General features: G+C 59.7%; 1 protein-coding gene across 2 annotated transcripts; it reads right to left on the bottom strand.

Moving 5' to 3' along the window:
• Positions 1-4,210: 4,210 nt before the first annotated feature.
• SEMA7A (semaphorin 7A (JohnMiltonHagen blood group)) lies at positions 4,211-27,395 on the bottom strand. 2 transcript variants are annotated; one of them, XM_036117744.2, is made up of 14 exons: positions 27,172-27,395; positions 14,232-14,383; positions 13,634-13,690; positions 13,196-13,288; positions 12,901-12,985; positions 12,671-12,781; positions 11,910-12,049; positions 11,117-11,301; positions 10,071-10,179; positions 9,789-9,987; positions 6,861-6,988; positions 6,514-6,668; positions 6,264-6,325; positions 4,211-5,955 (listed from the first exon to the last, which is right to left on the bottom strand). In XM_036117744.2, exons 1-14 carry the CDS (start codon positions 27,338-27,340, stop codon positions 5,594-5,596), a joined length of 2,007 nt encoding a protein of 668 aa, XP_035973637.2. In that variant the 5' UTR covers positions 27,341-27,395; the 3' UTR covers positions 4,211-5,593. The 2 variants fall into 2 exon arrangements, with proteins under 2 accessions (XP_035973637.2, XP_035973636.2); XM_036117743.2 differs by having other exon boundaries at positions 13,649-13,690; positions 27,172-27,393.

The following is a 27,395-nucleotide window of genomic DNA, read 5'->3' as shown; positions in this document are numbered from 1 at the left end:
TGATTTCCACTCAGGTCATGATCTCAGGGTCATTGGGTCAAGCCCCACATTGGGCTCTGCGCTCAGCATGGAGTCTGCTTGAGATTCTCCCTCTCCCTCTGCCCCTCCCCCCACTCGTGCTCTGTGTGCGTGCTCTCTCTCTCTCAAATAAATAAATCTTTAAAAAAAAAGAAAGACAACATTCCCTGTCCTCACAGAGAAGATACTCCACAGCCGTGCTGCCGAACAGAAATATTTCTGAGCCACACAGATACTTTTCAATTTTCTCATAGTCACATTAAGCAGAAGTTAAGAGAAACAGGTGAGATTAACTTCTACAGTATATTTTATTTGACCCAGTATATCCAAAACATTTTCATTTCCAAGTGTAATCGATGTAACAATGCATTAATAACTTTTGTTTTCCTATTACACCTTCAAAATCCATTATGTCTTTTAGACTTACAACACCTCTCAATTCAGATGAGCCACATCCCAAGTGCTCGGGAACTCTTGAAGAATGTTGTTCCAGAGGAAATCAGTCACTGAGCTCAGGAGAAAGAAATGCCCCCATTGATTAGTAATGTCTGCTATGGGCATGAGTCAGCCCCATGAGCTGGATAAAGTTGCAGGCCACGTTAGCCCACGTGTTATAGGTTATAGGCCCAACCCGAAGCCTGTGTTCACCTCTGCCTAAGCCCTCTGAGCGCATTCACGGGCCCAACCTGAATAAACAGCCAGTGTGGGAGGCCAGGCCTTCGGGAACTTTATTCAGGTGCTGGCCCGGCAGTCCTGGCATGGGCACCATCCTACTGAAGGGCACCAGCACGCCAACAGGACAAGTGCTTCCCGGGTGTGGTTCTGTGCTCTTTCCTCTCATGTGGGCTGGCCTGTGGCCACTGGTGACCCTGGGAATGTGGTTTTGTTTTTGTTTTCTTCCCAAGGACTCTTCCTCCCAGAGTTAACCAATATCAACATAAAAGTGTTTCCTGAGCCTGAGTTAGCCATGTCAGCCCCATTCCACTGGCCCACGCCCACAGACCTCCTGGCCGGAACCCCAGCTGGGAGGGCCCCGTCCAGACAATGAGAGGCTCAAATTGGGCCGCGGAGGCAGCTGGAAATGACTGGGGATGGGAGAGAGGGTGAGCTTGGGGTGAGGCAGGCAGGGGTGACCGTGGGAACTGGAGGCCCCCATCCAGCCCTGATCATCCTCACAGTCATTAGAGTCATCATCACCCTCCCCCTGCTCAAAATCCTTCCATGGCTTCCTAGTACCCGCAGGGTGAAGATCTAGGGCCTTAGCTCCCAGGAGCTGACACTGACAGAGTCACTCGATGGCACTTCCAGATACTCTCTCCTCTTTTATCCATGAATTCAACAAGAATGTGTTGCAGGCACTGTTCTAGATGCTAGAGATGCAGCCGTCACCCAAACTGACAAAAGTCTCTCTGCCTTCCCGGAGCTCACACTACTCCAGCCAAACCCAAGGACACTAGGCCCTTGTACATCCCCAGACCTTCGCAAACGCTGTTCCCTCTTCCATTCTTCAGAGACTTCTCCACCCTAGGGTCTCCTACTTGTCCGCTAAGGCCCACTCAACCCCCCCACACACCCCCCACACACACACACCATGGGTTGGGTACCACCTTCCTAGGATCATCACCATCCAACCCCACCTCTGCCTCCCCTACCAGGCTTTGAGGGTCTCAGGGGCAGGGGCTGTGCCTTCCTTAGCCAGGACCCCAGGGCCTGACTCACCCTAAGGCTCCATCTGCCCCCTCCCCAGCCCGCAGCTCAGGACCAAGTAGGCTGGGGCATCAGTGGTGCTCGTGGAAGGGATGGTTCAGGACTCCTCTGAAGAATTCCAAGTCGTTCTGAAATCTCTGCCTGGGATCACTACCCCTGGCACTTCAGGGGAGAGAGCAAAGGTGGGTAGGGGACTGAAAGAGACGAGGATAGAGAAGGCAGGGGTGTGCGGGGCTATAAATGATGGGTCAAGGACATCGGTAGCAGAGAGACTAGAACAGCAGGAGGCGGAGCCCCCAGGGTAAACCTCAGTGGCCCTTTCGAATTATAAAGGAGCCTCCCATTCCCTCTAGCTTCCCCAGCAGAGCTGAGCTTTGGTCTTTAACAGTCTGAACTCCCTATTTTGCCCACCCCACTCCTCCCCTCGGGGTGGTGCACAAGAAAGAAGGCAGAAGGACAGGCCTGGCTCCTGCCCCCAGCCTGGCCCCCAAGAGGCTGATGTTGGTGTCCTGATATCATGGGGGATCGCCATGCCTCCGGGCCCGGCCAAAGGGTCCTAATGGTCCACTGCCATCCGAGGCCCGCTGTGCTTCTGCCCCCGGGCGGGGGCAGGGGAGACAGGTCAGGAGCCTTGTGGCCGGCCTGCCCTCTCCCCACCGGCTCATTTACATGGATTTACAGGGGCTCATTTCATGCCTCGATGCACATGTCTTCCTCCCGCCCAGCCTCTCCTGGCGCCTCTGTAGAGACAAAGGAGCGTGTTCAGTCCCTCGAGTCTTCTCCCAGAGGCCCATCCGGGTACCAAGAGCATCCCGGCGGGAAAGAGGGAGACTGCTGAAGTCCAAAGAGAGCAGGGGCCTTGTTGGAGGTCACCCAGCAATCCGGTGGGGGGAGGGGGGCTTGAGCCCACACTTTCCCCACTAGCTGCTCCTAAACCCCACTCCTTCCTGCCTTCCCCCGACCGTGGGGCAGGTGGGCTTCCTGAGGGGTGAGCTCTTCTGCTACTGCTGCTTGGCTGTGAGCTGGGAAAACAGACAAGGCCAAGACATAGACTCTGAGGTCCCCCAAGACAAAGGAAGTTGGACTTAAAGCCCAGAACTGTGTGCAAGCAGGACCCCCACAGAAGCCCTGGCCCACCCCTTCTTACACATGAGGAGAATGAGTCTCGGGGAAGGCAAGGTCTGCCCAGATCACAAGGGTAACGGCGGACCCACGTCTCTGCCCCCAGCCCAGAGCTCTTCCGGGTCCCCCCAGACTCCCAGACTCCCAGCCCCAAGCACCTGCTGTTGCCTTAGTCATCCTGGGGAGGCTGGGTGTGGGGAGGAAAGAACCAGGCAGAATCTTCAGCCAGGGCGCTGGCCCAAGAAAGCACAAGGCAGACTGACAGAGAGGGGGTGTGCCATGGTGGGGGTGATTCTAGTTCTGTGGGTGTCAGCCAGAGCCACCCAGAAGCAGGGCTCAGACTCAGAGAGGGGAACTGTCCCAAATCTGCCACGTCTCCCTTTCTAGCAGTTATTGCTCAGGACAATCTTCCACAAACCCCAAAGGGCCTGGGCCCCTACCACAGGTGAGAAAGGAACAAAGGGGAGGCAAGGCCCCCGGGAGGCCTCCAGGTTCCTTCCTCTCTGCCTCCCTCCCTCTGGGCATTCCCATTCCTGGTCCTGCCCTTGTCTGGCCCACTACCCCTCTGAACAGCCTCCTAACTGCCCTCCCTGCCTCCCACCCCAGTTTCAGGGACCCTTCTCAGCCATCCTTCTGGGTTCTGAACACTGTGTGCTTTATCTTGGAGGGAGCTTGAGAGTTCCTAAGGCACAGATCCCACCCTGGCCCTCATCACCGCCCCTGGGGCTGAAAAACCAAACTTGGGGGCTAGCACACAAACCTTGCACCCTGCCTGCCAGTCCCCCCCTCGCTCCAGCCATCTCCTCTGCATGCAGCCCTCACCCAGCCTCCTGCCCTGCTTGGCAGGCCAGGCTGGAGAAAGTACCTCATCCCCACTCGGGTACCACCTCCGGCAGCCCTCCAGCCTCCTGCACACACACTTTTATCACCATACATTTATCCCACCGGGTCTCCCTCCCGGAGTGGGCCCCCGGAGGGCAGGGAGGCCTGAGGCTGTTTCTAGCCTGGCCAGGCCAGGCCTCTCAGGAAAATGATGGGAGGTGGAGCCTGGAGGGTTGCGGGGGGGGGGGGGCGGGGGGGGGAGAAAGGCCAGCTTCCGAGGTGTGAGGAGAGGACGTGGGGTGCAGAAGCTGCCTGGGTTCAGCAGCTTGGCAGGCAGTGCACTGCTCAGGAGAGGTGGGTTCGGATCCCATTCCTGCCTCTCATTAGCTAGGAGCTCTACTGAGTGCTCCCTGGTCTCCAAGGACAGAGACAGTAAGTGTGCGTGATGCTCACACAGGCAGGAGGTACTGAGTCCTAAACAGGAGCCCCCCACCCTCCTCCCCTGACCAGGATGGCTTTGCAGGCAAGGAGCAGGCACAGGTAAATAAATAGTTTGTTTATTAGTAATATGTTACATTATTAAAGTGCATTGAGAAGAGATGCAGGGGCCAAAGCTGGAAGGCCGCCGGCCCCAGGCCCTGCCCTGGGCTGGCCAGACACAGCCAGAGAAGGGCCCGGCTCTCTGCTGAAATCCATGGACAGGGCTGGGGGCAGAGCCACGCACCTAGAGAGCTTGGCCCAGGCTGTCCCCACCGGAATTCACAGTTTAGCCTAAGTTATAACATGTCCTGAGCTGAAGGTGGGAGACTAGGAGCATGGAAGCACAGCCCCTGGGGAAGGGGGCTGAGGGGAGGGGAGGGGACCCCCCCACCCCCCAACCCCCAATGCCAAGGGCAGAGTCCTGGAACCTCCCCCTGAGGACCCGGCTCCTCCTTCTATATGAATGTGGTGAACCTAGGGCTCAGTTTCTCCTTCATTCTCCCCTGTCTCCCTCACCCTACCCCCCTCCCATAACTGCCCCCCATACCAAGGGACTGGGACCATGTTCCCCTCAGACTGGGATCCCAGGGCAGAGCCAGCTCATGCCACTCTCCGTGAACCCATGCCTGTCCCCAGACTCTTATCCCGTCCCCGGAGCCTCAGACTGGGACCCCCCACCCCAGCCCATGTCTTCCCCAGTCCCTCCCTGTCCCACCCCACCCCCAGCATGTAGTTTTGGTATTTTCATACAGATGCAGTCAGAATTAGCTATACATGAAATAAGCCTAACATAAAAATAGAGCTTTTTCCGTCCTTCCGTCCGGAAAGCAAACATCCTTCAATAAACATGCAAGGCCGCTGCCTGTTGGGCCCCAAGGCTGGTGAGGGAGTCGCAGAAGGCAGCCCGGGGCCTACAGGAACAGCGGCCACCCCCGGCCACGGCCACGGCCACCCCCGGCCACGGCCACGGCCACCCCCGGCCACGGCCACGGCAGGAAGGAGGGGGAGGGGGCAGCTGGGGTATGGGGAGTCCGGAAGGACTCAGGCCTTGGCCCCAAGCTCCAAAGCTGGGGTCCCACCTTCCCTCTCCAAACCCCATTCTCTGGCCCATGGGCTCTTGGGCTGGGAACATCACTGCATTTAGTCAAGTTTGAGGAGGGGTGTTCGAAAAGTAGTCTCCAGAAGATCAAGTCTGAAGTCATCAATGCCCCAGCTTCACAGCAGTGCCTTCCTCCCGTGGCCCCCAGCCCCCGTGCCCCACATGGGCCCAGCAGCCGCCCGCGGCTGGCCGTCTCCAGGCCTGGTGTCCTTCATCGGGTTATGCAGGCCCCCTGGAAGGGACAGCGGGCAAGGAGCTCGCCGGGCCCAGCCGGCTCTGGGTGGGAGACTGTCCCGGTGCCCCTGAGGCTGCAGGAACCCGCGCCATGCCCAGCTGCAGGAGGCCCTAGTGGACCAGCAGGCCGAGAGCGAGCGTGGGCAGGACGCCCAGCCAGAGGGAGGTGGCCAGGGCCCGGGCGCGGCCCAGCAAGTGCTCGGCGGTGGCGCCGTCCTCGGGCAGTAGCTCCCAGTGCTGAGCCTCGCGGAAGTAGGAGCCCTCCTGGGCCTCGCAGCGGTAGTGGCCATACTGACGGGCTGTGAGGTTCTCGATGAACAGGATGCAGTTGGGGCTCTGGTGGCCCGGCTCGCAGCTCTGCTCCACATTCTCCTCGTGGCGCCATGAGTAGGTGGCATGACGGGACTCCATGGGGCAGCTCAGGTAGTAACGAGAGTTCCGAGCAAGGGAAACCTTCTGCAGTGGGGCTTTGTCTGGAGAGGGGTGGGGGAGGCAGCCGTGAGGAGGGGGCCGAGGGCTCCCAAGGCAGGCTGTGTTCTCCCCTGCTGACCAGGCCACCCGGACCAATTCTTATAAATGAACACAGTGCCCCACCTCTTCCCGACTCCCCTGCCTCCCTCACCATTCCCGTCTCCACAACCAGCCCATACTGAAGGGGGCCCCCTCTGCAGGACTGTCCTGCCCCATCTGCCTGGGGCCCCCAGGACCAGGCCATGTCTCCCTCAGACAAGGCTCTACCACCCTCAGCGGACGGGGGTCCCAGCAGGGCCAAATCAGGTACCTGGTTTGGGATTGGGGCACTCTGTGTGTGGCTCTTCTGGATTAATGGACTGCAGCACTGGTCTGGAGTTGGAAGGCAGAGAGAGGCTAAGCAGAGAGGAGGCCAGGGGTCTGGCCCCTTCCCTGTCCTCACCCCGACCCAGGATCAGCAGCAGTGCCCCCCCTCCCCAGGGAAGGCGTGCAGCCCACCAACACCACCCCCACTCCTGTGTTCACCTGCTCCCAGGGACAAGGGATCCGGGCCAACGTACCCTTGGGAGCTGTAGATGGAGACACAGCGGCCCTGGTCCCAGCCGCAGTAGGGGTCTCGGGCCATGAGGCAGCCGTGGCAGCCCCCGCCATAGACCTCACACAGGTCCAGGGGCACCTGGCTCACCTCCCACTGGGAGCTCACATACAGCTTCCGCTGGAAGGAGAGCAGGACTCAGGTCAGGCCAGGGCCCACAGCCCCAACACTGCATTCTAAGTTACCAGGCCAGCCCTGCCTTGGCAGGCCCTGGGGCCCAAGGCTCTTAAAGGACATGCAAATCACAGGCAAAGGAGCTCTGTCCTCCAGCACCGGTAGCCCCATGGGTTGCAGCGGGGTGAGGAGGCTCACCCGCTCCGTGTCCAGCGACATGGCCTGGATGGTGGCCGGATGGTGAAAGGGCTGGATCTCCATGATGTTGAAGACAAGGCTGCGTTCCCCCTCCTCCGACTCCACCACCTTGTGGATGATGCCCCTGTCTGTGGGCGAGGGGCAGAGGGTCAGCGGGCCCATGGGCGGGAGCTCCACCACAGCGCGGCCGGGCCGACGTGGAGGAGGGCTGGGCAGTCAGGGCTCAGGCGAGGGTCACAGGACTGGGGTGGGGCGGGGCGAGGAGAGTACGGCTGGAGGGACGTGGGAGCCTGAGGGCAACCCAGGGAGCTTCGGAGGCTGGGCCACAGAGGCCATCCCAGGAGGCCCATGGCTCCCCAAGGCCGCAGGGGCAGCTGGGGCATGAAGAACAGAACTGGCTGTCCTCAGTACTTTGTGGAGCCTCTGCGCGTTAGCCTTGTGCACTGTTTAATCCTCCACACTCTTTTTTTTTTTAGCTCACACAAAGGCAATTTATTAACAGAAAACAGTAAATTTGAGGAATGCTCCACACTCTTTAAGAGGTGGTTATCATCTTCCCAATTCCGGGACGAGGAAATGAGGCTCAGAAAGGCTGAGCAATTTAGCTCAAGGTCACACAGCCGGTGACTGGAACCCAGAGACGTCAGAACCCCACCCCTCAGCTCCTTCTATGATTTCCCTGCTTCCTGGACTCTTTGGGGATGTTTGCTTTAAATAAACTTTTCATTTGGAATATTTTTAGCTTTACAGAAAAGTCGCAAAGATAGTACAGAGTTCCCGAATACCCTTCACCCAGTTTCCCCCAACGTTACTATCTTACGTAACTGTGGTACATGGTCACAATGAAGCAATTGACACTGGGACATTACTATTACCTCAACGACAGACTTTATTGGGATTTCTTGGGTTTTTCCACTAATGTCCTTTGTCTGTTCCAGGATCCAATCTAGGACTCCATATTGCATTTAATCTTCGGGGATTTTTTAATTTTTATAAAATATTTGATCTGAAAAGGACCTTAGATGCCACATAGAGATTCCCAAGGTCAGAAGCAGGCTGCCTGCCTCCAAGGCCATGCTGTCTCCATTCATACGTGTGGGGGACTAATGGGCATTCTGACCCCTGGGCCCTCCCATTCCCACCTCACCCGCTGTCCCAGTTTCTAGAATAGCCTACCTCCCTCTGCCTCCTTCCCAATTTCCCAGGGCATCACTTGCCCCCAAAAAGCAGTCAGATGATCAGATGATCACCCACCTAGGACTTTCCTCTATGTGTCCATGATGCCCCTCTGCAGGCTCTGAGATGTGACCAGACGCTCCTTTGTCCTGACAAGCCCTCAGCCTCGCCGCTGCCTTCACACCCACACACACATGCTGCCCTCCGCCACCTCCACGGCAGCCCCGTGAGTGCCTCCCATAGCTTCTCCCAGGTGTGAGAGCCTCCCACTCTCTGCAGAGGGCTCAGAAAGTTCTATTTCTTATCTGGCCCCAATCCTTCCTGCGGCAGGCTCCAAAATGGTACCTCTCCAATGGCCCTCACGGATAAACCAGGACAACTGCCTCATCATTCAAGTGCGCTCGCCTCCCAGGTCTGTGTGAGGGGAGCCCACGGCCCCTGTCTCCTGCTCTCAGTCCTGTACTGTGTGACCCTTCCCTCCTGCACCCCAATGCCCTGCCGTCGCCCCGGCTGACCACAGCAGCTAGGACGGCCACGGCTGAGCAGAGCAAGGACAGGGGCCCATGGGTACAGCCAGGATGAATGGAGGAGTAAAGAAGTGAGGTCTCAGGACCCAGAAGCAGACCCCTTGGGGAATTCCTCTCCCGAGGCTTCCAGGAGTCAAACAACCATGAAGGTCACCATGGCCCTGAGAAAGCCACAAGGTGAAGCAATAGCAGGAAGCCACATAGCAGGGGAGGTACTGAGGGTAGGTGCCTGAGGCCCCTGGGGAGACACTGCCCTTTCTCATGGCACCACCACTCAGTCTCAGGGAAGGCCTGTGGACCCCACCAACACTGATCTCCATGCCTGCTCCCAGGAGCCCCTTGCCCACAGCCTGGGACCAAGAAGTTGCCAAAAACTCAGCTCGGGGCTGGCTTCTCCATGGCTGGTGGCTTCCCAGAATACAGGGGTATCTCCCAGGGCATTCCCCCTAGCTTCTGGAGTCAGCAAAGCCCTGACCCCCAAGCAAGCCCCCTCTGTGGTCCTCTACAAGACTCTGCAAAGGGGGACGCCTGGTTAAACGTCTGCCTTCAGCTCAGGTCATGATATCAAGGCCCTGGGATGGAGTCCCGCATCCAGCTCCCTGCTCAGCGGGGAGCCTGCTTCTCCCTCTCCCTCTGCCGCTCCCCCTGCTTGTGCTCTCTTATGCTCTCTCTCTCTCTCAAATAAATAAATATTTTTTTAAAAAAAGACTCTGCAAAGGCTCTGCTGTCTGGAAGTCCTTCCTCACATCTCACTAAATTCTTAGCATCCCCCCATCAAATGTTTCCCCTCACCTGCATACTCCCACAGACAGGGAGAGGGTCTGATTTCCTCATGCTGCCTGGCAGAGGCCCTCGGGATACCAGTGACCCAGTCCTTCCTCCTGACTGTCCACTTTTCTTCCTACCATCTTCCCTGGGTCAGACATCGGACCAAAGCTACACCCAGCTTTGCTCAGACTTGCTACATTTCTGCCTCTGAACCCTCACGCTTGCTCTTCTCCCATCCTGGGATACCCTCTCCTCTTCCCTCTGCCCCCACCTCCTCCAAGAAGCCCTCCCAGCCTGACTCTTCCATAGCTACACATACTATCCCGGGACAGCTCTCAGTCAATCAATTCTTCCTTCCAGGTATAAAGATCCAACCAGATGTTAGTTATATTATTCTTTATGCCTTTCATATCCATTTTTACAAGGCAGGCCAGAAGATCCTGGGGTGGCCCCTCACCTGTCGTTAGGTAAAGCACGTGGAAGGTCTCCCCACGGCTGGCCTGCATGCGGTGGACAACCACTTTCTGGTAGTGGTACTTCGAGTGGAACAGTGGCGTCTTCGAAGGCCCCATGGGCTCCACCCTCTGTGCCACCTCAGGGTGACTGTCAGCCACCTGGAAGGTCTCCGTGGGGATGGACTGCCGGTCTGGGAGACACTGGGCAAGGAGGACAGGTCCAGGTTAGTGGCACGGCTGGGAGGTGGGGCTGGGGCCTGGGCCATGGTGGGGGGTCAGCTCACCTTGCCAGGCCGAGGGTTGGGAAGGCTCGTATGGTAGCCCTTGAGTGAGGAAGTACGGAAGACCTTGTCAATGTCCCCAAGTGAGTACACACAGACGGCCGAGTAGTTCCTGGGGGACACAGAGACTTCCTCAGTGCGGGGCCCGGGACCCCCACCCCCACTCACCCAGGCCAGCCCAGCACCAGACAGGGACATAACCAAGCTGCCTGGCCTATGAGCTCTGTGAGGGCAGGGACTATCCTGCGGGTCAAGCCCAGTGCCTAAGATGATCAAAACACCAAGGAAGGAAGAACGGAGGGACAGCAGGGGGGGAGGAAGGAGGGAAAGAGGGAGGGAGGGAAGGGGGAAGGGAGAGAGGCAAGTTCAACCACATTTCTTTCTGCTGCAATCGAAAACCCCAACCTGTGTTCTGTCACAGAATCACTGAGTTCAGAGGCCAACGCTGGGGGAGAAATCCCAGTGTGTGCCTTCTAGCTGGGCGGTCCTCCCACCTCTCTGGGCCCAGCTGCAGCCTGCTGAGGCCCGAGGAGGCCAGACTCCCGTCCGCTTCGCAGCCAGGCTGGGTCTACCCACACAGGAGCAACAGAGCAGGGGCTTGGCCTCCGCACCCTGCCACCCAGCTCTCCCCGCACACACCCAACCAACACCTGCCTTGTTTTCAATCAACAAGAACGATTAAGAGGCGTGAATGATCAGGAGCAGGCGGTGCTTGAGCGGGTGTGGTAGCACCCAGCACCCCAGGAGGCCTCGGTCGCCTCTCCCCGGCGCCCCGGCACCCACTCCGAGCACACCGCCGAGGGACACACGGGCACAGCTGCAGCCTTCAGCACGCACATGGCACGTGCACGCACAGCCGGTGCAGACGCACAAACATTCCAGCGCGCGCATCTCCCTGAGCCCGGACTATCCCCCACCCCAGGCCCCGCAGCAGCGCTGTCCACTCATGCCCCATGAGCCTTCTCCTCAGCAGGGCCCCAGCCTTCTGAGCCCCGCTGGCCCCAGCCCCGGCCCCGGCCCCGGCCCCGGCCCTGGCGAAGGTCACTCACCAAGGGTTGGAGAAAACGCCATAGACTCGAGTGTCCCTCCACTGGCCATTGGGGTCGGGGAGCAGAAAGACGTCCTGCAGCCTGTTGAAGTTCTTGTTCGAGGCCACGTCGCTGCACACGAGCATGGCCTTCAGGAAGGTGTTCCACTTGGACACCGACAGGGAGCTCTCGCCACCCTGGTCCCCCTGAAAGGGTGAGGAGGAGGAAGAGGCCCCTCAGTCCCTGCCCCGGCTGCCAGGAACGCCGGCACCCGGGCTTCAGAGCCGGCACGGAAGCTCTGGAAGGGGCCATAACCTGCCAGGTGCCAAGGCACAGGCGCGAGGAGCTGGGGCCGGGCTCCAGCCGCAGGCCTGGCTGATCCAGGACGCAGGGCCAGCAGTGCGGACCCGCAGGCTCCGGGTGCCAGGTCCCCAGAGAGCAGACCAGCTCAGACCACGCGTACACGCTCACACACGTGCCACAGATGCACGTCCCAGCACCTTCAGTCAGGTGAAACGAACACATGTAAACGCACTTCCACGCTCACGAACACACTCGAACACGTCCCACATGAAATCACACCTGTGCACACCGCCACGCATGCACCCGAGCCCCACCACCTTCGCCCACTCGCAGACGCACAGGCCTTCCTGGGCACACACATTTGCTCCCACAATCCCACACCCGGACTCACACATCTCACATGCTCCTGCATGCAAACACGTATGACACCTGACCCAAGTGTGTTTTCACACATTGCTCACTCCTGCGCGGGCACGGACACACGCTCTTGCCCACTCAGCCACCCACTCACCCTGCACAGCTGGGCCACGCGGGACACGTTGAGAGGGGCCTCGGGGTTCTTGTCAGGATTGTCCTCCCGGAAGAAGTAGTAGATCTTGTCATCATAGGCCTGGTCTTGGTGCACAATGGTAGCCTTGATGAACTGGGGGTCTGCCAGAGACACAGGCAAATGGGTGTGAGGCTGGGAGTCTGCTCAGAGGACCCACCCTTTGTGCAACCACCCTGTGTGCACCCACTCTGCGTGCATGTGAGCACACACCCTACCCCCCGAGTCTCTACAAACCCAGGGCAAATCGGACCTGGAAAAAAACTCAAGAACATCAGGTCCAATAGCCCAAGGGGCCTGAGTCTGCACCCCCACCCCACACCTGTTTTGCCCTCTCCTACAAAGATGTCATCGGCCCAAGAGCAATGACTTCATGCCTGGGGACTGGGGGGAGGTCCCTGGGGGCCCCTATGTCACCTCTGCCTAATTGGCAGAGCCCTAATGAGGAGGGAGGAGGCATTGCCCCCACATGAGTTCAGCAGAGGGATACGCTCTGGCTCTCGGGGAGCCCCCGCTGGGTCTGCAGCTTCCTCCGTTTTCCTCCCCGAGTGTACAGGCCCCCCCCCCACCGGCATGCTGTTGTCTTTGTTGTTCCCCTGCTCCCTTACAGGTCAGCCTCCTCGTTTCTTGAGTGGGCTGTGGCCCCAGCGGCCCTCGGGGAGCCCTCCCAGGGAAGAGGAGGACCCCACCCACCGCCCCTCCGGCCCAGCCGGAGCCTGATTTACTCTGCATGACGGTATCACTGGTGTACAGCTCGATCTCGCCCTGGATGCGGCGGAACCGGGGGATCTTCCCGTTGTATTCCTGCTTCCGGATTGTGGAGTACACCTCGTCCCCTGGGCATGGGGGGAGGGCCATGGGTAAGGGCAGACAGCTCCTGGAAGTCCCTCCTCCACGCCTGGGCCACCAGACACGGAGCTGACCGCCCTCCCCCAGCCCAAGGCAGCAGCCCTACCGTCAAACAGAACCAGCGAGTTCTCATCCGGGCTGAAGGGGGCATAGCCTCTCCTCTCGCCAAGCGACTCCACGGTGCCATTCACCTGGGGGACACCAAGGAGGGTCAGACAGCCATGTGACGCCATGGCCACTGCCTCCCATGGGTGCCAGCTTCCCAGCCAGGGTCCCCCTCTTTCCAGGGATTCTGTACAAGGTGAGGCCAGCCTCAGAGCCCCCCCAGCTCCTTCCCACCATGGAGAAGCCCACCCAGACAAGACTGCGCTGACCAGGTCCACGGGGAGGGGCCCTCTCACCAGGCTCCAGCAGCTGGGGCGCCGAGCATTGGTGCCGCAAATGAGCAGCCCCTCACCCTGCCTCTCCAAAAGCGTGATGTAGTTCTCGCAGTCCTGCCAGGGAGAAGGGGAAAGAGACAGGTTGGCTGGAGGCCCCGGCAGGCCTAGCACTAGGACCCTCGGTCTTGGGGAAGGAGGCATCAGAAGTCTGAGTATAGGAGGTACCTTCCAAAAGGAGAGCCCAGAGGGGGTGCCGCTCACTCCAACCCCCCAAGAACAGAGTAGGGCAGAGAGGCCTTGGAGAAGGACCATGTCTCCCCCTCAGAACTGGGAATCCTGAGGCAAGGTTACCTCTCTCCTCCCAGACTATGGCTCCCAAGACAGGTCCATGCCTCCTTCCTCAGACTCTCAGGGACTCCCTTCCCTCTTCCAAGGGAGTCAGCCTCCCGTCTGTATTACCTGGGCCCCACTCACCCGCTTGTCCAGGCAGGACCCCTTCGTGGAGCCAATGTTCACCTGGGGGGAGGGGAGAGCATTAGTCCACTCTGGCAAGGCGAGATGCCTCTAAGTACTTTCCATGCATCCTCAGGATGAGCTCATTTTATAGATGAGGGCTCGGAGAGGCTGAGTGATTTACCCAAGATCACAGGCTGTTTGGCCTGATACCCAGAGCCGAAGCCCAGAGCCAGCCCAGAAATCTCAGAGGACGGGGGCCATGGGGTCCTGGAGCCCAGCTTCCTGTCGGGGTCCCCTGCAGCAGCACTACCCACTTGGCCTGGGGGACTAGCTCTAGGCCTTTCTCCATGCCGCCCCAACACCCATGCTGATCTGGACTATCTTTAGGGAGCCTCTCCCAGGGACTATATTATGGGATATAATTATATTATGGGATATAATAGGGAGTAGACCAATTTAGGAAGAGCGCTAACTCCCATGGATTCCCTGAGACCCCAGAGGGGAGATAAGGAGAGAAATGGGGGGAGGAAGGAGAGAGGGAGGGGCTCAGCTCTGTTCCTGGGGCCAGCAGAAAGATCCAGGCAGAGGGGTCTAGGCTCACCGTGCGCACGGAGGCATTCTTGCCCTCGGGGAAGTCGAAGAGATAGACCTTGCCACGTCCACCCACCCACACGGAGGAGCTGCCGGGCTCATGGAAAAGCACCGTGTGAGGCTCTGCCAGGCCGAAGTCAACCCAGTCCTGTCCTGCGCGGCCTGAGGAGGAGGCAATTGGCAGAAACGTTGAGGCTCAGCCCTGGGCAGGAAGAACCTACCCACCCCCCTAGGCATATCAGCACCTGCCTGACAACTAGTGTTTGGGGTCTGGACTAGGGCAGTACCAGGACTCAGAGCCATGAGTGGGAGAAGTGAAGGGTCCCCTGCTGGGGTCCAGCAACCAGCTGTCCTTGGCCCAGAGCCATGACCCCTATCCTACAATATGTGTAACCTCTGGATGAGGGCAGGATTTAGGGGCCCCCCTGGAGAAAACAGAACCGTCCACCCCCACCCAACATCCACACACACACAGACACACCGCACAGTCTGCTACTCCTAAGAAGCTGGGCTCAGCCTTCGGGACTCGACCAGGGCTCCCTGGCTTTGGTCTGTGAGGCTCACCACTGCCAGGACAGAGCCAGCGGCCAGCTCTGTCTCCCGCGGGTAGCAGGGCCTCGATGCAGCCCACTTAGAGTCAAGGTTCCCAGGGATCGCTTTGGTCAGAACGCCCACCCCTCCTTTGGGAAGCCCTCTCCAACCCCTCCTGGTCCACCCAGCCCCTTAGTGAGCAAGCCAGCTTAGATCAGAGCTAGAAAGGATTCTGAGTATCCACTCCTCCCCATTTTTACAGATGGGAAAATGGAAGTCCAGAAGGAGGCGGCAGCCCAAGGTCACAGGGTCAGTAGCAGGCGCCGAATGACATCCCATGCCGCAGCCCCCCAGCTGCACCCGGTGGCCTGGCCTGCTCTGGGCTGGTTTCACAGGGTGCCGGCTGGCCCAGGCGGGGGAAGATCAGCCCTCCCTCCGCAGCAGCTCTGGGACAGGGAGCCCTTCACAAGCACAGCACGGACCTTTAAGCAGAAGGGCTGACCAGGGCAATTTTGCCCAAAAAAGAAACAGTCTGTAGCCACTACCTCAGGGAGAAGATATCTCATCTCCGGTGACATTGCCGAGGTCGGCCCGGTTGCAGGACTAAATTACAGAGATGGGATGGCTTGTGGCTGGGCCCCCCCGCAAGCAGCCCCAGCTAGCGTCTTCCACCCCTGACCAGTTGGGGCTCACCCCAGAATTTGGCCCGACCACTGTTTATTCAGCTGCAGGGAGTTTGGGGGCAGCCAGCTCCCCAGGGACACTGAAGCAGGACACAGCCCAGCCCACTCGGAAGAGGGCTGCCATTTCCTCACGTCTGCCCCGGGCCCTCTCCGGCCATCTGAGCCATGCCTACTGGTTCTGCATTCAACGGGGGCGCACCTTGTGACCCGCAGCCACCTTCCCTTCCCATAGGCTACAGCCCCGCACAGTCTTGGAAGTGGGATATTCTCAGTCTTCACTGCCACTGTGGCTTGGCTCACAGCACAGAGGCCAAAAGTCAGGGCCCCCGGGGACACGCTAGCCCAAGGTCACGCTAGGAGGGAAGGCAGACTGGCTCACAGGATCGGTGCTCGGAGATGCCAGCCACAGAGAAGTGCTGAGCTCACTGCCCTCGGGTTCCCCTGGCTCTCCTGGAGCGCTCCACACACAGCCTGGGCAGCTCGGCGTGTCATGCCTCACTGTCCCGCAGGCTCACCCCCTCAGCCCCAGCTGCGCAGGCCAGTGCTGAGAGCCCAGCTCTGCCCTGGGCTGGGGGTGGGGGCTGCTGGCCAAGGCTCGGGCACTGCATGGCTGGCAGGTCTCGGGGCCCGGGCTCCCCCGCCTTTCCAGGTGGGGTGCCCGGCTCCCCTTTCACTGGCAGCCAGCCAGAGATCCAGAGAGTCTGCAGCTGCTCCCCCTTCCACTCCCCTAGCCAGCCATGGCCAGGAAAGCCTGCATGTCTGCATCTGGAGATGGGCTGGGGCCTGAGAGTTGAAGCCCCCAGAAGCCTACCCCTCAAGGCCAACCACAGCTCTGGTAGCGGGGAAAGAGGCACCAGAGCGGGCCCCGGGGACAGCTCCTGTCTGGAGGTGGCAGTCCTGCCCTGGGGAGTCAAGCCTGATGGGAGACATACGGCCTGGCCCTGGAGAGCCAGGTGTGTGGAGGAGATCCGGCCCTACGCTGAAATCCAGACAGTGAGACAGCCACCCGGAAGCAAGCCTCCCCGAATCGCATGCAGGACTGTCCCGGGGCAGAACTCAGGGCTGCTCACAAAGGATCTTTGAGGACACAAAGGGAGGGCGGGTGAGGGCTGCCCGCAGCTGGGGTGCAGTGTGGCAGGCTACCACACCGGGCCCAGGACGGTCCCGCACAGATCTGCAGGCATGAGTCCCATGCCCTTCAAATCCTGGCTACAGCAGCCAGGGGTGGGTTAAGCAGGAACTGTTCGCCCCATTTTGCAGAAGAACAAACAGGGGCCAGGAAGCATCGCCTCCCTTGACCCCCAGGCTCCCGCCCCTCCCCACTCTGCGCCTGATGATGTGTATGGGAAGGACGGCACCAGCTCAGCCCCAGGACCAGGCCTTGGCCCATTCTCCACCCCAACCCCAGCCTGGCTCCCGAACTGCCCAAGGCCCTCAAAGGGCCTGATTGTGCCGGGGAAGTGTCTGAGCGGCAGCAGCTAGATGAATATGTGAAAGGAAGCTTTGTTCAGGTTGCAGGAGCGGGGGCTGGGGGGCTCAGGGGCAGGAGGGCTGCCTGGAAGTGAAGGCAGCACCAAGCCTTCACAGCCAGGCCCCGTGTCCCCGTGGCACCATCACAAAGAGCTGGGTCAGGGAGGGGGCGGCCTTCAAGGCTCTGCCCATGCCGGGGCTGAGCAAGGCCAGAGCTTGCCCCTAAAAAAGCCCAGGCGGGTGAGCAAGTGTCACCTCCTTAAATGCGTCTTTTTGCTTCCCAGTGAATCCAAAGGGCTGGGGAAGGCGGATCAAAGCCAGATGGGTCAGGAACAGGCAGGAAAAGAATACCAGACAAGGGCAAGAGCTGAGCCAAGGTGGGGAGGCTGACTGAATGGGGAGTACCTAGACCTAACGGCCCTGAGCGGGATGGGGTGGGGAGCCCAAGGATACTGCCCATCAGTCTGCAGTGCTGCCCCCCCCTTCCCTCCAGGCAGGGCTAGGATGGAGAGAGCCTCCCCTCCTCCAGCATGCCCCCTGCTCTCCCTGCCTGACCAGCCCCCTCTGCTTCCCATCCTGGATGTCTAAAAGGAGCACCGTCTGGCACCGGGTCTCCCCCCTCACTCCCCAGCCTGACGCATTAGCGGCTGACTAAGTGGTAGCTAAAAGCTCCCAGAATAACCAGGGGTTCGGGCAGGGGAGGGGGCTAGGGGCCCACAGGGAGGGCATGGCCCCAAAGGTGGGCCAAGCCACAAGACCCCCACCCCCACCCCCATGCGATTCTGAGCCAACCCTTGCTCCTTCTGGACCGGGAAAGAGCACACTCAGGCTGCCCTGTGCCCAGCCGGATTCCATGGCCTCAGCCTCCTCATGGGGGCAGGAGCTGCAGGACCCGGCCCCAGCCAGAGAGGAGGGTCAAGAAGATGGCTGGGTGTGGGAGGCAAGATGCCACTGGAAAGAATCAGACCTGATTGCTCTCATGGCCACCACCCTCCCACCACCGTCCCAGTGGCCTAACGGCTGGAGCGAGTCTGGACCTCCATAGGGTGGGTTTTCCTAAAGCAGGCTGGCCTGGAGGGGTATCGTTCCTCCTCTCCTTCACTCTGGGTGCTGTCACCGTCGGGTCCCCACTGTCCCCACATCCTTGTTGCTAATGAAAGAGGGGGGCAGCCCAAGAGGAGGGTGGGAGTAGAGGATGGAACGTAGGGGATGATGTTGTCCTTGAAGGCAGCAACAAGGGACAGGGCCGGCAGTCTGGCCCAGGCAGGGACAGCCTTCCAACCTGACCCACTGACCCGACAGGCCTTGAATGCTAACCTCAAGGAGCCCTTTGAAAGTGGGCATTGAGGCAGGCTCTAAGAATGGTAGGAATGTGGGCACCCAGCAGGGAATGCCTGAGTCAGGCAGCCAGGGAGGCCAAGGCACCGGGCAGGAGCCAGGCCAACCTCAGATTGGGGACTCAGCCACATTCTCCCACCCTGCACCCCACCCTGCATTGCCAGGCCCACCGCACACCCTCTCCTACCCCACACACCTGGCTGAGAAAGAGGAGGGAGGGCCCATGTGTGACCCAGGAATGAGGGTGCAGCCTCTCCGCCCTTTGCAACCCATACCCCAGAGGTCAAGTTGGAAAGGAGAGGATCTGAACACTCACGAAGCCCAGACGGGCTGCGCCACTGGCCCAAAGAAGCAGAAGCAGGGCCGGGCCACAGCGCAGGGCTTCTGGGCCCCATCACCAGCTCCAGCCCTCCAGGACCACATCCCCGAGCTCCTTGAGAGCCTCTTGCTTTACAAAACACTGTATATTGCTTCTCTCTACTTCCCTGGGTCATCTCCTACTCCCCATCCTTCCTTCCCTTGTCTACTAGGTGAAAACTTGCTGGGCTGAAGGGACACATCCTCCTACCCACCAAGGTCAGCTATGGGTGGGAGGGCAGCATGCCTCACATGTGGGCTCAGCCCTGGCTCCAAGAAAGCCTGTGCCCGCTTTGGCAGCCAGGTGGCTGGTTGGTTGTGACCAGGGCCTTCCCCAGGTTTAGTTTCCTTCTCTGAATTGAAGGGCCTGGTATCTGCTAAGGTCTAAGTTTTACGACCCAACCGTGGTTCTTAGGACAAATCACAGTGTTGAGTTCATGGGTCGTTTGGGGGAAGTGTGGGATTATGAGTCCTGGAAAAGTCACAGACAGCTTTTTGAATGGAGGTGGGGGCAGCAGAAGAAGCCAACATCCCCCTCTGCCTCCGTCAACTAGCCTGCAAATTCCCCAACCACCCTGCAAAGAAGGCAGGACAAGTGTCTGTACCCCATTTGATAGACAGGAAGACTCAGGCCTCTCCAAGTCAGCAAGGGTTGTATGCTCTCTGCACTGGGCCACTGCACTCAAATGACCAGAAGCCTGGCTCGGGGGAGGGGGGGGGACCAGAGGGGACAAAGGCTGCGGGGGAAGGGGCAGTGTGGACGGCAAGCTGTGAGCCAGACTCAGGGGACTCAAGGCGGGAAGGCTCTCCTCCCGAGGCCCACATGGAGCAGGGAGGAGGTTCCAAGGCCAAGGGAAAGCAGGAAACCCAGGATGGACAGCATGTCCTGCCCACCTTCCGCCTGTTCTTCAGCCTGGCCCCAGAGTGAGGTCAAGGTCAACGGGTAGCTCCTTCAAAGGAGTGGATGGGCACAGGGGCAGGGCCTGCCCTTGGGCGCAGAGCCAGGGCAGAGGTGGGGGAGAGGGCAGAGGATGGCTACACCAACCGAGTGGAGGAACAGAAGGCTCCCCCGCGGGGAGGGTGGGGGTAGGCAAGGGCAGCCCGCCAGCACAGCCGGTGAGGGAGAGCGGGAGGGGCCGTCTCCCCAGAAATCAGAGATGCCGAAGGGGGAGATCAACAGCAATGGCGACAGTGACATCCCTCCCGCCTCACCCTTCCCCTGCACTTACTATGTGCCAGGCTCTAGTCTAAGTGATTTTTAGATACATTAACTCACTTAATGATCGCTGAACTCTTCTAAGGTGGGTTCTCTTATTACCCGCATTCTACAGTGAGGGTAGCAAGACACAGAGGACTCGAGGAACTTGCCCAGGATCACACAGCTATTAAGTGGTGGAGTGGAGGTTGAGACTCAGGCAGATTGAGTCTGGAATCTGTGCTTATAGCACTGCGCTCTGCAGAAGGGCCCCCGGAAGCTTCCAAGCCAGTGCCTCCCACACAAAAGAGGAGACTGGGGACCAGAGAGAGTGGAGCCTGGCCAGAGGCCTCGTGGCACAGGAAGCCCTGATCTCTATCCACGACACCCTAAAGAGAGTGTGTGGAAGTGAGCGTGGGTTGCAGGCCTGAGGCATGAGGAGTGGGGGGGAGGGGGGAGGGATCTGGGGGTGCAGCACAGCACTGAGTGCTGACCGGCATGACTAATTAGGAAGACAAATCTCTTGAGATCTCTGTTAAAATAGAAGACACTGTGCGGCCTGGGGTAGACCACAGTGAAGGGCAGGATACACTCATGAACCCTTCTTTACTATCTGCCCAGCCACGTTCCTACCCAACCAGCAACTGCCAGGAACACTCGCCTCCACCCTTGACTCAAGAAGCCACCATGGCTCCCAAATGCCTATCCCAGCAGGGCCCTCCCCCTCTACCTGGCAGACCTGGCAGTCAAGGCCCATCTCTGCTCCTCTCTGCCACGGCTCTTGCCCTCCTCCGCACCTTTGCTTGTGCTCTCCTTTCCCTTGATTGCCCTTTCCCCTTCTGTCTGTGCACATGGTCTTATCTGTCCTTGAACACCTGGCCTCCACCGTCCTGGCTTTAGGAAGCGTTCCCGACTGCTCCAGCCCTCACTGTTCCATCCTCCCTCTGACCTTGTGCTGCGCACCATCTGGCACACACATCTTCTCTCAGATCACACTGTCTGATGCGACTTTGCCCGGACTGTAGGGTCCTCAAGGTGAAGGCCAGGCCTCCTCTCATTCCATGGGCCCTGCCAAGCCAAGGCTAATGTTGGGCAAGTAAGGACAGCTCAGATAGTAGGGAGGGGCGGGCGGGGGCAGTAGGGTAAACTGCCATGCCAGAGGCTCGACATCTTGGAACAGGTTCCTGGGCTACTGACAGGGTACCGAGTTTATCACGGTCACCTTCCTTCCTCACTAGGCTGGGCTAGAGCCCTGGGACCAGAAGATAAACAGCATGAGTGGTTCTCCATTCCCCACCCTGCCCCCACCCCATGCACCTGCCCTTCGCTCTTGCCTGGCTCTTCCCCTCCCCAGGATGGTTGTGCCACCCCACAACGACCTGTCACAGTCCTTGGCTATACCTACAGGTTCCGGGTCTCCCGGGTGCCCTCCCTAACCAGACAGCAGGCCCACCTCGCCAGTGTGTGCTCTCCAAGGGCAAACCTAGGCCTTCTCCTGCTCTCTCCCCTAGAGTTGTTGAACATGGACGGACCCTGTGTGCTCTCCAAGGGCAAACCTAGGCCTTCTCCTGCTCTCTCCCCTAGAGTTGTTGAACATGGACGGACCCAGGCATGGGGGCAGCTGCTGGCTGCCCTCCACAATGAGAGCTGCCCCTGACGGTCTTAGCTCAGAGCCCGAGCCCCTGACTGGAAGCAAGGGGTGCAGGAGGCAGGGTAGGATCAGCCTAATCCCAGGCTGCCGTGACGGTTAAACCCAGATTAGCCCAAGCCGTGACACAGATCAACCTGCCCTCAAGACCTGAGGCCCAGCTGCCCTGAGGAAAAGACCAGAAGAGGCACATCGAGCTGGCCCAATCTAAGGTCCCGAAGTGAGGATGGTCATTGCCGGGGGGGCTCCTGGGAGCAGACAGCACTGGGGCAGGAAGAATCTGGGTTCAGCTGAGCTGACCAAGAAGGAAGGGGCTCAGTGAGCCCCAAGCCTGGGGAAGGAGCATGTAGGCAGACAGACAGGTGGAGGGAGGCCAATAGCTGAGGCCAAGAGCAGGCTTGGACAGAAGATACAGCCCTGGTCCCAGCTCTGCCTGTGTCATTGGGTGACCTTGGGCCAGTCCCTGTCATCTCTGGCCTCAGTTTCCCCATCCGTGGAATATGTGGTTGGCCCAGCTGATCTCTGACATTTGTCTTCTGACGCCTCAAGCTCTGCCCCCATTAGGCTGTGGGCTGGAGTCATCCAAGGTTTCCTGGAGGAAGTGAGACAGAAATGGCAGAAAGGAGAAGGGTGATGGGGGTGACAACCAGCAGGGCAGCAGCCCCGAGGCAGGAAAACACAGGTGAAGACAGATGTATGGGAAATAAGGTGGGTGCAGGGCCTGGCCACCACGCAGCACTGGGGAGGGCGGTAACTCTGTCACTGCATGTTCTAGGTGAACCGTGCTACACAGGGACGTGGAGGGATAGACGGGTGGCAAGGGGACAGATCTCCCGGTCCCTTGTGGCCTGGGCTAGCTAGGGGAGGGGAAGCGCATATTCTCTGACAGGCGGCCCAATAAGGGACCACCATCCTCCAGGCTCTAGGAGGACCCCTTCCTCCCCTCCCCCCCCGGGAGGGAGGAGGCTTCTGGGGGCAGACAGGCCTGGCCAAAAAAGGAAATTAAGAGAAACGGAAGCTTTCTGGCCCCAAAGTTACCAACCGGAGTAGAGGAAGTACGGTCATCTCTTGTGACATAGCCAGACGCCGTGTGGTAGCTGTAATGAGGGACACGGGGCTGGGGGCGGAGGACAGGACGTCAACTGGGACCTCAGCTGTCAACTTCAGGATGACCCACTCCCACCACTGCCCCCCTGCAGGCTACTGACCTCTTCCCCTGCTCTGAGCCTCGGCTTACCACCTACACGTTAGGGGCCCTGGCCTGGCCCTTCACAAAGAAGGGTGCCCAGTTCTCCCTGTTTCTCCTGAGGGATGGAATGAGAGAGGGGTGCACAGCTTACACAAGCATGCCAACCTCCTGCCCTCACCTGCAGGCAACTCCCCCCATGCTCCGTAGCCCAAGGAGTGATCTACACCACCCCCCACCCCCACCTCCCTACCCCCCCAACTCCCCCCCCAAGGAGGTGAAGGTTCCTGAAAGGGGAAGCTGGTCACAGGAAGGGCATTTGCCCCTCCCCCATCAGCAGGGCCTAGATGGTGCCGGTGGAAACTCTTCCCCACCACGGAGAGCCTCTGCTGAGATATAGGCTGCCTCATCTGGAGAAGCCCGCAGTCAGGAGTTAGGCAGAAAGCTCCGGTCTCCCCAAACCCAGCCCTGGCTTCCCATCAAGGAGCTATGACACTCCAGAGGCCTCTCCTGCCAGCCATGGTCCTTCCTCCCACTGGCTGTGTAAGGTCAAGTGGCCCAACTCAGATGTCCCCTCCTGCAAGAAACCTTTCTGGAGCCCCCAAGCCCTGGCTAACTCAATGTCTCCTTCCTGGGGGCACCCACTCAGCTCCTCTCCTCTCCCTGGTCCTAGTTGCAAGTTTTGGGGTCTGAAATCCTGTCACACCAGGTACCTCCTCCTATCCCTCCCCTCCCCAGCCAGCTTCTACTCCTCCTGCCATCCCAACTTACCACCTCTTCCAGGAAGCCCTCCCTGATTGGGCAGACTGGGTTAGGTACCTCTTCAACCCCCATAGCTGCCCTCTGTTACAGGTCCTGCCTCGTTTTATTGTAACGGAAGGTTGACCTGCCTGTCTGTCTCCCCATCTACACTGAGAAGTCTCATCCCTGGGTCCCCAAGCCCTGCCCTGGGACCAATACAATGTTGGCCCCAGCAAATGTCAAATGTCAAACACGCTAAATTACTATGTCACCTTTGAGACTACAAACTAAATGAACCACTTCCTCCAGCTGATCTCAGCCTTCAGCTCATGAGACAAAAAGATAGGAAAGAACACAAAACTCGAGGATTTCCCCTGACATCCCAGGTTTCAATTTCTCCTCAGTGCTAAGGTTTGAACCGGCCACCACAGCCTCTGCCCATCCCAGAGAGGCAGGAATCCCAGGGAATCCATGCTCTGATAAGTATAAGCTCCCCCCTCCACCCACTTTGGGCATCTGAGGAAACTAAGCCTCAGAAAAAGGCAAGTACCCGTCCAGAGTCACACAGAAAATCAGGTCAGAGCTAGGACGAGAGCCAGGCTCCTGACCTCTGCTCTCTTTTCCCCACACTGTGGATGTCTTAGGCCTATGCCCGCATCCACCGCACCCCAGCCTGCTCTCAGAATCTTCACTATCCAGGACGGAGGGGCCACACACAGCTTGACCAGACACTCCCGGTGACGTCACCGAGTAGCTCTCCCAGCTCAGGAAACCCCCTCTCTCCTCCTGGGAATTGCCCCCCCTCCCTGGTTCTGCAGGGGGAGTTCACCTTGAAGGTGATGAGCACATCTAAGTCCCCAAGGAGGCAAGGATTTCCACTGGAAATGCTGATGCTTGGGGAGCCCCAGCTGTGACCTCATCCCCTGGTGGAAATGACAACAAGCCCCTGCCCTGGGGAGTCGCCCCATAATGGTTCCCCCAGCAGCCACCAAGTCAACAACAACATCTTGTTGTTTAATTGGACAAAAGAGAGCTCAGAACCAGCTGGGCAGGTAGAGACTGGAGCCTGGGCTGTTTCTCGCTGTGGACATGCTGGCTCACCTCTGATCTTGGATGGAGGTCAGGACCTTCCTGGGCTTCTCCATCTCCTCCAAGCAGGGATGGAATGAGAGAGGGGTGCACAGCTTACACAAGCATGCCAACCTCCTGCCCTCACCTGCAGTCCCTGCTGGCGGGGAGGTCAGGCCCACACTCTGCATCCGTGACTGGTCCATGTGTCACTGACGCCCTCAGAGGACAATCTCCAGAGCCCTTCCTGATCTGGCAAGCTCGGAGGGTCAGAGACAGGTGCAGAGTTCAAGGGCACCCAGCAGGTCAGTGTTGACACATCCGTCTCTCTCCGGCCAGGCCTTCATCGGGCTGGAGAGGCATCAGGCTGGGAATCTCCCAGAACTCTGGTTGAATTTTTCCCTGAAGCTTAGGAGTCTAAGCAACACCAAATAAACAACAGAGAAGAACCCTCCATACCTATTCCAGTCCCCACACCTGTCCTGGCTGAAAACTAAAACCCCAGTCTATGCCTCATAGAAAAGTAGCTTCAGAAACACCATTATCTTTGGTCTAGTCATTGGTGGAGGCCCACCCTCCCAGCACCCACCCCCTGGAAGACAGGGACCTAGGTCTACAGCAAGGCTGGAGGGGCCTCTTCTCAGCCTACTCCCCGATTTGGCCCGCCCAAGCCCATTCCTGTCCGACGGCCATGTGTCACCTCACAGGAAACAGGAGGCACCTGTCAGCCAGGCATACCGTCACCAGCTGGTGGTCCTGGGGGAGAGGCTGATGGCAGGGTCTGTCTGGCCAGTGGGGCGCCTGGCACTGGCGAAGATGAGCCAAGACTGCCTCTGGACAAGATAGGTGAGGGGGTGGCAGATCCCAGTAGGGATCAATAGTGCATTACCCGCAGAGGGCACGGCCAGTGCGGCCCAGTGCGGCACAGTCGCGAACTGCGTGCAGTGGAAAGAAGAGCTGGAGCTGGGTTGGGAGCTTTGAAAGTGGGTAAGAGGACTGAAAGCATCTTTAAATAGCCCCAGGGTGAGGACTAAGTGCCCTGGATGTGGAGGTTCACATTAAGTGCTAACAACTGGCTATGCATTAAGTATGGGGGGGGAAGGGGTCTTAGGACGACTTGGGGGTAGGGGCAAGCAGAGCCGTATGCAAGGGGTTTGGTGCAGGGGGAGATTCCAGAACACTCAGATATGGCCATGAGTCCTCTTCAGAGTGCCCAAATGCTGTGCTATCCAGGACAGCCAAGGGGACTGAGGCAAAGCAAAGATACTGGGAATGCAGAGAAAGCCTGGGCTGGAGCTGGTATGAGTGAGGACTGTGCAGGTGTCCAGCACGAACAGACGACCAGAGGTCCAGCTTCCTACTCTACTCCCACCAGGAATACCTCTGGCTGGGTAGCAGAGCTCGCCCCCAAAGTCCCTCCTTTATGGCCAAAAAACTGCCTAAATCCTTCTCCCCTCCCTAACTCAGAACTAGCTCTGGTCCTGTGCCAGATCAGAGCCCCCAGTCTGCACTGTGAGCGCACATGCTGCAGAGTGACCTTGGGCAAGTCACATTCATTCCCTCTGCTGCAGCTGCAGATCGGGCCACTCGTTTTGTGTGGGATTTTTTTTTTTTTTCGATCTCTGCTAAGAATACCTGCCCCAGATAATGCTCAGGCTCTGGCAATTCCTGCAAACCGCCGCAGGCATCAAAGGCTCCCAGCAGGGCCAGATCAGACCAGTCCCCCAACCCCCACCGCGAGTCCACCACCACCACAGGGGGGCCGCAGTGCCGCCGAATTTGGGGGACAGAGCCCTGTCGGTCTAGGGGCGGGGAAGCATGTGTGTGCAATGCAGGGGAGAGGAGCTCAGCCCCTCGCGGCAGAAAGCCTCAAATCCCACCTAGCCCGCTTTCTGACCCATTGTACAGGGGTCTAAAGTGAGGCGCCCTTGGGGGAGACTCTGGTCCCCCAGGTTCACAAATCCATCGCGGCCTAAAAGCTGCACTCCCACCCCAGATCCGCCGCCTGGGGGTCCCAACGACCATGCCCCACCCAACGGGCATGCCCCCCACGCTGGCGCCGATTCCTGGTGACAACTGCCACGTGCGGACAAGGGGGGAGCGGCCGGTCCCGGCATTGCAGAGGCAGCGCCCGGGTGCCCCAAGCCTCCGCACCGCACTGTGGCCCGGCTCGCCACAGGGTGCCCACCCCTTTACCCGGCCCGCGCTCCGGGCCGGGGCGGGGGCGGGGGCAGGCAGCGGGGTCTTTGTTCCCGCAGCCGGAGCGCAGCGGCGGCGGCAAGGGGTGCGCGCCCCCCTTTGCCGGCCCAGCCTGCGCCCCGCGCGACAGCGGAGCCCGCCGCTCAAGAAGAGGAGACCTGGGTGGGGGGTCCCGGCCGAAGAAAGGGTCCTGTACCGAGGTCCTGGCGCTGAAGGGCCGAGAACGGCCCTCCTCCGCCGAGAGAGGGGCCCTCTCCCTCCCCTGCGCCCCGGCGCTGCGGTTCCCGGCTGGGGGCGGACTTGGAGCGACTTAGCCGGGGCTCCGGCCCCAGCCGCTCGCTCACCGCGGCGTTACAGCCCGCTCCGGCGTGCCAGCGCGCACACTCACACGCTCACCCAGACCCACACGCTCCCCGCGGGGACAGCCCGGGACCCGCAGAGGCGCGCACGCACTCCCTCCGGGGCCCGCACACTCCGCACCAGCGCGGCGCGGCGTCCGATCCCGCGCCCCACCGGCCGCGCGGCGCCGCCTACCTTTCCAGACGGCGGAGATGCGGGGTCCGTTCTTGGGGTGGCCTTGGGTGGCGGCGGCCGTCCACAGCAGCAGCAGCAGCCGCAGCGGGAGCCGGGACCGAGCCAGCGGCCCGGGGACGCGGGCACGCTGGGCGCCAAGGGAGGCGCATCCGGGCGGAGGCGGTGTCATCCCGCAGCCCGGGAGCGACAGCGGCGAGCAGCCTAGACTGAGCCAGCGCCCCACC

The sequence above is a fragment of the Halichoerus grypus genome, chromosome 8 (genome assembly GCF_964656455.1).
Source record: "Halichoerus grypus chromosome 8, mHalGry1.hap1.1, whole genome shotgun sequence".
In the NCBI taxonomy this organism is placed as follows: Eukaryota; Metazoa; Chordata; class Mammalia; order Carnivora; family Phocidae; genus Halichoerus; species Halichoerus grypus.
The sequence above is the reverse complement of the archived record's forward strand: the minus strand, read 5'-3'. Positions and strand labels throughout refer to the sequence as shown.